At 40.1% G+C, this 12,052-nt stretch overlaps 1 protein-coding gene across 1 annotated transcript; it reads left to right on the forward strand.

Moving 5' to 3' along the window:
- The first annotated feature begins 3,208 nt into the window (after positions 1-3,208).
- Positions 3,209-11,102, forward strand: TRIL (TLR4 interactor with leucine rich repeats). Its single transcript, XM_072153713.1, has one exon. The coding sequence runs from the start codon at positions 4,110-4,112 to the stop codon at positions 6,702-6,704; it is 2,595 nt and encodes an 864-aa protein (XP_072009814.1). The 5' UTR covers positions 3,209-4,109; the 3' UTR covers positions 6,705-11,102.
- The last annotated feature ends 950 nt before the right edge of the window (positions 11,103-12,052 follow it).

The following is a 12,052-nucleotide window of genomic DNA, read 5'->3' on the forward strand; positions in this document are numbered from 1 at the left end:
ACCTTAATAAATCAATCTACAGAACCAACTCTAGTGTATGCTAAAAGCTAAGCTGTTTAAATATATTGCTGGGCCCAGTGCAAATATTACATGTTAGGTCACCCCATTTCTGTACCCATATATACAGGATATGAGTAGTAGTCCTGGGGTGTACCTATATATACAGGATAGTAGTAGTAGTCCTGTGCTGTACCCATACTTACAGGATAGGAGTAGTAGTCCTGAAATGTACCTATATATGCAGGAGAGGAGAAGTAGTGCTGTGCTGTGTCCATATATACAGGTTAGTAGTAGCAGTACTGCCTTGTGCACACACATACCTGAGTAGTAGTACTGTCTTGTACCCATATATACACACGATATGAGTAGTAGTACTGTCTTGTATCCATATATACAGGATAGGAGGAGTAGTCATGTGATGTACCTATATATACAGGGCAGGAGAAGTAGTACTGTGCTGTGTCCAAATATACAGGGTAGCAGTAGTAGTACTGCTTTGTGCCCATATATACAGGATAGGAGGAGTAATAGTACTGTGCTTTGCCCATATATACAGAATAGGAGTAGTTTTCCTGAAATGTACCTATATATACAGGAGAGAAGTCGTACTGTGCTGTGTCTATATATACAGTTTAGTAGTAGCAGTACTGCCTTGTGCACACATATACCTGAGTAGTAGAACTCTTGTGCCCATATATACAGAATAGGAGTAGTAATGTCTTGTACCCATATATACAGGATCGAAGGAGTAGTACTGTCTTGCACCCATATATACACACGATAGGAGTAGTAGTTCTGTCTTGTATCCATATATACAGGATAGGAGTAGTTCTGTCTTGTATCCATATATACAGGATAGGAGTAGTTCTGTCTTGTGCCCATATATACAGGATAGGAGGAGTAGTCCTGTGATGTACCTATAAATACAGGGCAGGAGAAGTAGTACTGTCATGTGTCCAAATATACAGGGTAGCAGTTGTAGTACTGCCTTGTGCCCATATATACAGGATAGGAGGAGTAATAGTACTGTGCTTTGCCCATATAAACATGATAGGAGTAGTAGTACTGTACAGTGTTCATATATACAGGATAGGAGGAGTAGTACTGTACAGTGCCCATATATACAGGATAGGAGTAGTAGTACTGTACAGTGCCCATATATACAGGATAGGAGTAGTAGTACGGTTCTGTGTCCATATGGGGAATTTATACATTTTATGTTGATTTTTTTTGTTTTTTCAATTTACCCACTCCAAGTGTAATTAGTTGTTAAGGATGCCCATATACATAGAATTGATGTAAGATGACAGATGACTCACTAGGTTATGTTTTGCTTTAAAGGGGTTTGCCCATGAAAGAATGTTTTCAAATTATTTACCCCTAGTAAATGTTTACACAATAAAGATCCTTTTTAACCCCCTTACTTTACAATTTTACTCTGTTTTATTGCTGTGGGGACTATCTAGGCAGACACGTCATGATCTCTCTAGTGCTGTGAGTTGCTGTCAGCTGACAAGGAAGTTATCAGCTACTAACTCTAACTCAGCTACAACACACAGGCAGCTCTGCTGCATGCCTCCTTCTCCTGTTATAAAGATCTAATCTTATCCATAGCTTGTAGAGCAATTCTGTGCACCCTACCTGCCAGCAGGACGTGTCTGTGAGTGCAGGAGCTCTTCTTGTAATGGATGGGGAGGGGCAGAGAGCTCACTGCATGGAGCAGACAGAAGAAGCTATTCGTGAGAAGAATCTGTCCTGCCCGACCGTAAAAATCAGAAGATTTATGGTTGTATCCAGGGACAACCAAAATTGTATACACAAGGACACATTGGAATAATATCTGTGAAATGCTGTATATAACAGAGAATGTGTTATTTTGTTATCCTTCTTTCCCCTGGTATTATCTGTTGGGGAAACTTGGGAGACGGTATAAAATCTGTACAATACTATGTCGTTTTGACCGGGGGGGGGGGGGGTGTTGCATTCTTAATAGAAGTGCCAATATATTATTTTTTAATGAAAAAAGAGAAATCTAAATCAAATCCCGTTTGGTGTGTCTTCAAAACAACAGCATTTAGTCTTCTAAGAAGGAACTCATTAGGAAAGTTGCTCCAAACATCTTGAACAATTATTCACAGTGAGACTCCGTTACTATCCTACTGTACCTCCATCTGGGCATTCCACATTTTAATTTTATTCATTTGACATTTGTAAACATTTCTTTAATTGGATTGTTATTAAAAAATGTTCTTGTGTGAGGATATTTTCTCATAAATGTAGTCATGTTGTCCCTTAGAAACAATATAGCTTCCTCGGTTATGATCACCCCGCACTACAGCAGAGGTGGCCAGACATGCACTATTGAGCCTTGTTTGACCACCTGGATTCAGCAATCTTTACCACAGGACAGCTGTGGGACACACAGATACTCCTGGACATTTCATATATAAGAGGTGGTCGTATCCAAGGGCTCAATCTTGTTTCTAAGGGACCAAATGACTACATTTAAAAGAAATTATATTCTCATAGGTAATTTTTTTTAATAATTGAAGACATACATGTTTATGGTAGATTAATTAAATTGAATGTGAATTCCCAGATGAGAATACCCATTTAACACATTAGTTCAGCGGAACTGGCAGACGACCGTGTTTATATGTAGAAAGCCATATCATTTTGCATCATGTAGTTCTATAACAGCGTTCTCCATCTTAAAAGTAAAGCGACCTTACCCATAACTTGTTAGCGTTTCGGCTGAAAGAAGCCTTCTTCTGGGGGTGACTCAGTTCCAGGCAGACTCGGTGATGTTGAGGTCAGGATTCTGTGCAGGCCATGCCTTCACTTTCAAGAGTCTTTGTTCTTTATAGGGACATTGGTTCTTAGTAACATGGGCTGTATGTTTAGGATGTTTAGGTTTATTGTCCTGTTTCAGAATACATTTTTCACACTTTTGATAATATTATATATAGCTCTGTAATATTTCAATATTTTGATTGTGGCTTCCAGACGTTGTATTAGTTATGTTACATTACTTATTAAAACTTCAGATTCATGAACAGACCCTGTTATCCAATTGAAGCTTATTATCACGTCAACTTTTAGCTCATAAACAAGATATTGGGCAGATAAAGCCTAATGTCAGTTTCCCTATATAATATATCTATATATTTTACTACAAGCGATAGCAGTACTTTGTCACTGTGGGTATAAAGTTTACTATAGCAAGTTAATAATCTACAAGACAAGACCAGGAAGTAAATGAATGAGGGGTAGAAGCTTTCCAGTCTGTTTTCTTTAGTTTTTGGAGGTAGTATTTGATTCTGAATGGAAATATTTTAATGAAATCAATATGTAGCAGTACAATAGCTACACGGATTGTTGGGGGAGAAAACTGTTCAGTGTGAGTAGATCATTTGGCTTTGGCTCAGGCTCCCCCTTTGTTTCCCTATTAGAGTCTGTGTGTGCTCTCTCTATATCTAACATGTGCTGGATGTTTCCTCCTCCCACCAGCAGCTTTGAGCTGCCTCACTAGGATCCTCTTTCCTTGCTAGCAATCTCCAGGGAGCCAGTGTGGGAAGCACGTATTTCCTCCTCTTCATACAATGCACAAAACTTCTTTGCTTCACACTACACAAAGGTTGCTGCACCTTGGATATCTTCAATTTGAGCCAAAGAGATCAAGTTAAGGCATGGACACCTGGCACCATCACTGACTTTTAAGAGCAAGCTGTGCAAACTTGGGATGACTTCTAGACTAACTGTAAAACTTTTCGATTACCATGGATCTATGAGTGACTGCTAATGAGCTGCAGATTGTCTACATTGTACCGCCACATCTGGTCACCCACCTCACAAGAGGGTGGACATCAGCAACTGGAATTCTGAAACCCAGAAGAGGAATTCTACATTGTACAGTAAGTGTTGATGTTCCAAATGACTTTACTTCATCTACTATTGAAAGAGAACCAAGCTGTAATGTAGAGATTAACAAGATGTTAAGAAACTGGAGCTCCTGGAGAAACCTTTCAATCCTGGAAGGGATCTTATAAGCCTGAACACAGGGAGGGGATGCTCAGCACTGGGTTAATCTCTACAAAGACCCAGGTGAGATGGAGAAGGCTATATTTTTGGCACTGTTGATATTGGTGAATTCCACCAGTGTGGAGAAGTGTCCTGAGTCATGTGACTGTCAACATCCACAACATGTACTGTGCTCCAACAGGGGGCTATTTTCAGTTCCAAAATCCATTCACTTTGTAAACCTAGCTGCAACTAAAACCTACAGTTTGGGAGGAAATTTTATTGCCAATATAAGTGCCATAGACTTTTCAAGTTATCAGAATTTACAGAGGATTGACCTGCAGTACAATCAGATACAGTTCATTCATCCCAAGGCATTTGAGCATCTCACTCACCTGGAAGAACTGTACCTTGGTAACAACTGGCTTCCTACACTCTCTACTAGCGCATTGCTACCACTTAAAAAACTTAAAGTCCTCAATGTGAATGGCAACCGTCTTCACAATGTCAGTCGTTCCAGCCTATCTAACTTGGTGTCATTGGTTAAGTTGAGATTGGACAGTAATAATATCCAGATGCTGCATGGTTCTCCTTTCTTGGGTCTTTCAAATCTTCTTTACTTGCATCTAGAAAACAACAAAATCAACAATATCAGCAAAAATGCCTTTGTTGGACTTGTAAAATTACGTTTATTGAGCCTGTCAGGAAACCCCTTGAATTCCTTACGATATCCTATTTTTTTACCATTGCGCTCTCTTAGCACACTAACTCTTGCTGAAAATAATCTACAACAACTGGGTCCTGGTGTTTTCAATGGATTACAAAGGCTTTCCAAGCTCATTCTCAGCTCAAACAGGATTTCTACACTACATAGCAAGGCTCTTCAGGGGCTTGGGATGCTACAAGAGCTGCAGCTGGACGGCAACTCACTGACCCAGCTCCCTGAAGGCCTCCTGGCATCACTACACAGTTTGGAGGTGCTGAATCTGAGCCGCAACGCCCTGTCAAAATTGCACCCTGGAACTTTTAATGGTCTAAACCGGCTTCGGGTGTTGGATTTGCAACATAACATGTTGAACTTTCTGCCTGGAGATATATTTTCTGGAAACCCAGCTCTTTACCGGCTACAGCTGGATGGAAATCAATGGAATTGTGACTGTCACTTATTGGGGCTGAAGCACTGGATCCTGGGGACCCTGCATTCACGTAGCCGCATGCTGACTGTCTTTGTGCAGTGTAGGGAGCCACAGGAAGTTGCAGGAAAATATTTGGACTACCTTGATGATACCTATTTGCAGGGTGTCGGGTGCTCACTGAGCACAACACCTCCAGGACTGGTTACTAGTATGCAAGGTGATGACTTAGTTTTGCATCATTCTGTAGACCAGGGAATGAGTGATATAAGTACTGATCCTGTAGATCAAAAAATAAAAACAGTTTCCAAACTTCATTTATTAGCTCCAACAACAACACTTTCATCTGGAGGTTCAACTTTGTTACAGACCTTGACATCAGTGCAAAAGGTGGCAAGCACAAAGGGTCCTTTGAACCCTAAAAGGGCAGGTGGTACGGGGCGTCAAAATGATAAAAAAAGGAATATGAAGTCTTCAACTGGATCCAGAAATCAGAACTTGAACCCTAGTCAAGATCATCTAGAGGTTCATAAGCAAAACCCAGATACATTCCAGGCCACAATGGGGTCATTAACCCAACTTCATCTCAAACAACCTAAGGTTCATGTCCCTACATCGAAGTTGCCGCTTAGTACCCCTACAGCTGAACTCTTCTCTCAGCATCCCCATGAGACCAAACAACCTCCCTTGGAAACCAAGCACACAGAGATTAATGGGACCTTACAGTCACCATCTGAAGTGTCACATACTGGTGACATGGGTCCTGCTTTGAAAATAGCCATGCCTGTCCCAGACACTTTGCATCAAAGTCAGCTTGAATTTGATTCTGTTCATCATGGCCACAGTGAAACATTGCACCAAGTTGCTCCTTTAGGCCTCTCTGACCCATGTGAATTTAACAAACTGCATCTACTAAACCTTTCAGTGGAATCTGTAGGAAGTAACACAGCTCGAGTACGCTGGCAGACATCCGTCTCTCATACCCACGGGCATGTCTTATTCAGGGTGCTGTATGAGCGATTTGGCCAGAGTGGTCGTTTTCAACGTTTTGTCTATCCAAGGGGTCATGCGGAATCTTTAACTTTACAAGAGCTAACAGGAGACACTCCATATTTGGTGTGTGTGGAGAGTATTATCAATGGTCGAGCTTGTCCTGTTGCCCCTAGGGAACATTGTGTAGGGCTTGTGACTTCACCTACAGAAGATGACCGTCCTGTACTAAATTACCAAATGTTAGCTTTAGGGCTGCTAGCCCTCAATGCTTTGCTGCTTTTGCTAGGGTTGGTTGTCTGGGGTTCAAGGAAGGCACGCAAGAAATGGTGTAGAAGAAGAGCCCCAGTCCATGTACGTCAAATGTACTCTACACGCCGGCCCTACAGGTCTGTGGGTACTGGAGTTTCCACTGATTTCTCAGGTTTTCAGTCACATCGACCTCGCACAGCAGTGTGTGCTCTCGGAGAAGCAGACCTTATTGAGTTTCCTGGCTGTGATCGCTTCAGAGAGGGAGGAAATCTACATAGGGAGGATCTCCTGCAGAGGTTCACAGACTAAGCAGCCATGACTGACTCACAAATATGGTTCTGATATAATTGTGATTGGGTGGTTGTCCCTGCTCCTTCCCAATCAGTAAGAATAAATCCTTATTTATGATAAGTGTATCAGGCCCCAACAGGTACATTACAACTGTAATATGCTATAAATACTGTAGATAACGGCGCCAAACCTCATAAGAGTTTTCATGACAAAACAATACTAACCACAAATTGTCATTCCCAATCATCATTGATATAGCTTTTCATTCAGTGTGTCTTTTTTTGTTTGTTTTTTTTTTTAAATAATGAAAAAATATTACTCCCTCCAATCTCAATGACAGTCCAGGTCTGGTGCTGCCTGGGTTCTACTATGTATAACCAGTGATTGGCTGAGTTGGCATCTCGAGACATTTCCAGGCTGTTTTGAGATAGCAGAAGGTTGAGCTCAACAGGTACCGTGCAGCACCAGAACTGGATGGGAAAGAGGATCTGTCAGGGTGAGAACCCTTTTTTAATAAAAGGACCAACATTCTAAGATCTGTTATAAATATTTTATTTGCCCAGAAACCCCATTTATTGCGTGTTAAATGGATAATTTACTTTATTTGCTATTTGGAAGTGAACTGCATCGTGGTGATATAGTGGCCATGTATAATACCTGCTGCACTAAATGTTATCCTGTTAATATATATGTTTGGCATATTACAGCAAAAGGGTCCCTACAATTGTCCTGAGTGAACTGGATCCCTTTGGATTTTTTTAGGCTGATGAGGTCAACTATTTATAATATGAATTGGAATTGGACAGCCATGCTGCTACAATCCTCAAATTGGGGGCCTCATCCAATGAGATAAAATGGATAATAATTAATGTAGTGGAAGAAAAAAGAGATGACTTAAGGTGTACAATGTATCCTTAGACTAAGCATCTGTAAGCAGTTTAAAGATAGATTTACATAATATTAAGTCAAGAATATAAGCCGGATAAAAGCTGCTACTACTTCACATTCCTCCATATTTTCACTTGTGACAGAATTGCTACATAAATATTGATCCACTCCCGTTTCTTTTTCCCATAAATCATGACCGTACACTAGTTGAAAATTTTTTTGTGGAACCATATAAGAGTTATGTTCTTCAAAGCAAAGATCTGTAAGAATCTTAAAAAAAAACACGGCTTCTTTCTTCCAGAAAGGACGGTGGACAATCCCGCATGGAGGTTTGCCAATATTTTTGGCCATGTTTTCTTACCCTGGTGAATCTAAAAGTTCTAATGACTCTTGTTACTATGGACAAGACCCTTGCAATGTTCACTGCTTTACACACATCTTTGTCTTTTGGTAAAGATATATTTTTTTACAATATTCAGGCGTTCCCATTAATTTAATCTGGGGGGTAACACCCTGAAGTGGTTACAAGGTTCTCAGCACTCTGGTTCCTTCAAGGATCTCTGAGCCAATTCATACATCACCAGATTCTTGTACAATGTAATCACAGGAACTTCACAGCCAGTTGTATTGTATTGCTCCACATGTGCCTTACAAAACAGTCACATTTACTGAGCCAAATACACTTACATATGTATGGAAACTGCATAACTTCATCTAGTGACGCCCTTATGACTTATGCATTGTGTACTGTTCATTAAACACAGGGCATTCTCGTGTCACTGTGTATTAGTGACATCTCCTACCATTCCCACTACACACAAGATAGGTTCCATAGGTTTGTTCTTAAGTTGAATTTGTATGCAAGTCAAAACTGTATATTTTATCATTGTAGATCCAGACAAAAAATTTTTTTGCCCCAGTGACAATTGTAGTTTCACAATTTTTTGCTGTAATTGGACCAAATATTATCAATAAAACTTTATTACAGACATCCTACAGCTGATCATTGCAGTCTGGGACTATAATAAAGCATCCAGAGAGCTTCACCAGAGGTCACAGTGGGCAGAGGAGTCCGTCTTTAACTAGGGGTCGTCTGTAAGTCAGGTGTCCTTAAGTAGGGGACCGCCTGTATTGCTTTATGGTGAACGTTAAACTGGCACTAAACGAGTTGAGACTAATCCCTGTTTGGTTGTTACTTGTTACTGTAGGTTACAACATTTCTTATTACACGGTACTGCTTAGATGAATACTAATCAATTGAAGTAAATTTTTGAATATTAATTTGTTTACATCCCTGACATATTAATATTTTCCCATGACTCCAAAACAGGCTAGTGTTATGAACACTTTTGCCTAAATGTAGGGACCTGTAGAGGGACCCTTTCGAAGGGCCTTCCATGTGTCATGAGTGCGGCCACACATGTTAAGAGGATTCCAGGGCTGGAGGTTATCTCTACAGGGCAATATGAACTTTGGTGGGTGGTTTAGATAACCATGGGCCACAAAGGAGCCTTGGGCACTGGGCTGACGCCCTAATTGCCCATATTAGAGTTCACTACTTGGAGGGGGCTTTGTATAAGGTTACTCAAACTATTAAGAAGAAAGGGCTGAAGACAATTTAAGTTGGGCCCTTTACTTCATGAAATCCAGAGCAGCCATTTTCCCTGCTTCTATTATGTACGCCCCTGAGGGGCACACCAGAGTACACTAGATTATTGTGTGAATTAGAAATTATGTCAAAACTAATTTTACAGCCACAGTTTACCAAGTGTTATGTTATGCTGAAAAGTGTTCTTCTAGGACTTGTGACCCCATACAACTGTAATTGCCACTACCTGTAGCACTTCACCCGATCCCCATCTCCCAACACCAGAGTAGACACTAGCCAATCGGCTGTTGTATTTGTGACCCGCCACACGGTAGTGATTGGCCAGGCAAAGTCCTGCAGGAAATATAATGCTGCAGGAACCAGGAGTAGAACAGTGGTAAAATGATAAATAGTTTTTTTCCATTGCCGAAAAATAGGTCTTTGAAGCATAATTTTTTTATGAACTATTGCAGTTTTGTCCCATTCATTTGAATTGAACTGACTGCAATACCCGGTATAACCACTACTATACGTATGACTGGTTGAGTCTGTAGAGTGCTGTAAACAATGAAGAGGCAGTAGCATGAACTGGTCCATCATAGCTGCTTTAATAAACTAAAGGATGGGGCTATCAAGAGTTTGGGTCCCACCGATCTAAGGCTGCATTAACATGAACGTGTGCCCACCCTGCTATGGCCGGTCGGGCACATGTCGCGCGCTGATGAGTACTGCCCACCGCTCTCCATAGAGAATAGAGCAATTATGGCCATCCTTACAGCCAAAGATGGAGCATATTCCATCTTCTTTGCCGGCACAGTATGGTGAACACTCATTGTGTTCACCGTTCCGTGCCCCGACGCCATAGACGCCTATGGGGAACGTATAGTTGGCCACAAATTAGCGCCCATATACATGTCCCCCATATGTTTGTGTGAATACAGCCTTACACTGAGGATTTTCAGATCGAAATCACACGATATGCACCCTAGAGTGTAGGTATTGAAAATAAGGGTAATATCTTCTAGACTGTGAAATTCCATTATGACAGATTTCCATGGCCTTATTCCTCTCTATAATGAACTAATTTTATTTGTTTCTATGTATTTTTCTTTTGTAGGTAGTTTGGTTTTGAGTTATTTACGATCAATTACTATGTGCCGTGAGAACATATGTTGTATATGTGTATATGGCATTGTATGTAAATATACTCTGTATATTATAATATGCCAGTTACCAGGTGTTATTTGAAGGCAACCGACATAACTTTAGCTTTTTGTGACGGCCATATCTAAAACCTATGGAGGGTTGGGGCATTAGATCAGCCATGTTGGAATATGATGATCAACCCTGTTGTCCAATATGTGTTGCAAGGATGCTCTTTGTAAAGAAGAGTCTAATAACTCTTAAGCTTCATTGAATGTTAGCATCCACTTTGTTTCCAAATTTGGAAATGGGTACTTCTTTGACTTTTTATATTGGCTTTATATCCTGTCCTCCATAGAGGATGATAAAATTAATAATGTACATTGTACCTAGTTTTAATAGAAGAGAATAACGCTTGCTAAATATGATATAGATGATGCCTAATATAGCCTGTTCTACTAGTGCACATTGTATTATACTATGTACATCTACAATTCTCTCGGAACCCAAAGCACAGTCAACTGTGAGACCTAAAGATCTAATATGTTTACTGAACATTGGTGCTTTTACTTTCTATCCTTATAGATAATGGTCTTTAATTGTCTTCTACGTCTGAACATAAATGTCTGTGCTTTAGTGGAAAATCCCTTATAAAAAATACCATAGAAAAAAACCACTAGAAATGAATTGTATGTAATTTGATGTCATCATATCACTGGATATTCTTCCAATGGGAGATGCTAAGATGTTATTTCTGCTTGTATTTCTTACACAACGGTTGTAATATTTTATAAAATGGTGCTTGACTTTTGCTATTAGTTTGTTCTTTATGAAATTAAATTTCTTTTTTTTAATAAAACATGTGTTGTTGTATTTTTAGGGGGGCGGGGTGACAAAAAAAGTAATTATAAGGCTTCTGCACTATTGTGGTGATATTAATTTGTACAAAAAAACTCATGGGATTTCCTCAATTTGAAAAATATGGTCAGGCCACACCTGCCCATGAGTAGTGAGCTGTAATACAATCTATGATGTTGTTTATTAATGAAAGCAGCCATGTTTTTTTTTAATCATAGACAACCCCTTTAAGTTGATTTGTAACATACTGGTGTCATGGGGGAATTTAGTAGACCGTGACTGTGCTTAATCAGCCCCACACACATATACAAACTCTGTTATATGCAGCCCAAAAAAACATGTGTTTGTGTGCAAACACATGTTTAAACACATGTTTAAGGAATATATCAATAATTTTCCAGGGTGGGAAAAGGAAAACTATGCCTCTTGTGCTATGCTCCCAGGACATCAATGAATGAGTTTCAAAAAACCTAGATATGACTTCTATTCTGGAAACGTATTTGCATATTTAATTTCCATAATTCTTAAGGGGCCTTAAAGGGGTTGGCCAGAAATATCACCTTTTCCAGGGTAAGTAGGATTTCCTATTAGGGTCACCCATATTAAACTTACTTAGGTAAACTTTGTCCTTTTTTCTGTATGAGTTGTGGTTAGTGCGTTTGGGACTACTGATGCTCCTCTGACCTGCAGTATTTGCAAAGGGTCAGGGGGCAGAGCGCTAACCTGCGCTCATTCCTATATGTATGTCTAGGGACATGCATGCAATTGTCATTGTCATATCTCTCCAATGAGGGTCATGGGAGTGGTTCAGGGATGGAGCGTGAATACAGAAATGAGTACAGGTTAGCGCCTGACCCAACAGAAGTGCTGATGGACACAGGACATCATC

Source organism: Engystomops pustulosus, chromosome 5 (genome assembly GCF_040894005.1).
Source record: "Engystomops pustulosus chromosome 5, aEngPut4.maternal, whole genome shotgun sequence".
NCBI classification, from domain to species: Eukaryota; Metazoa; Chordata; class Amphibia; order Anura; family Leptodactylidae; genus Engystomops; species Engystomops pustulosus.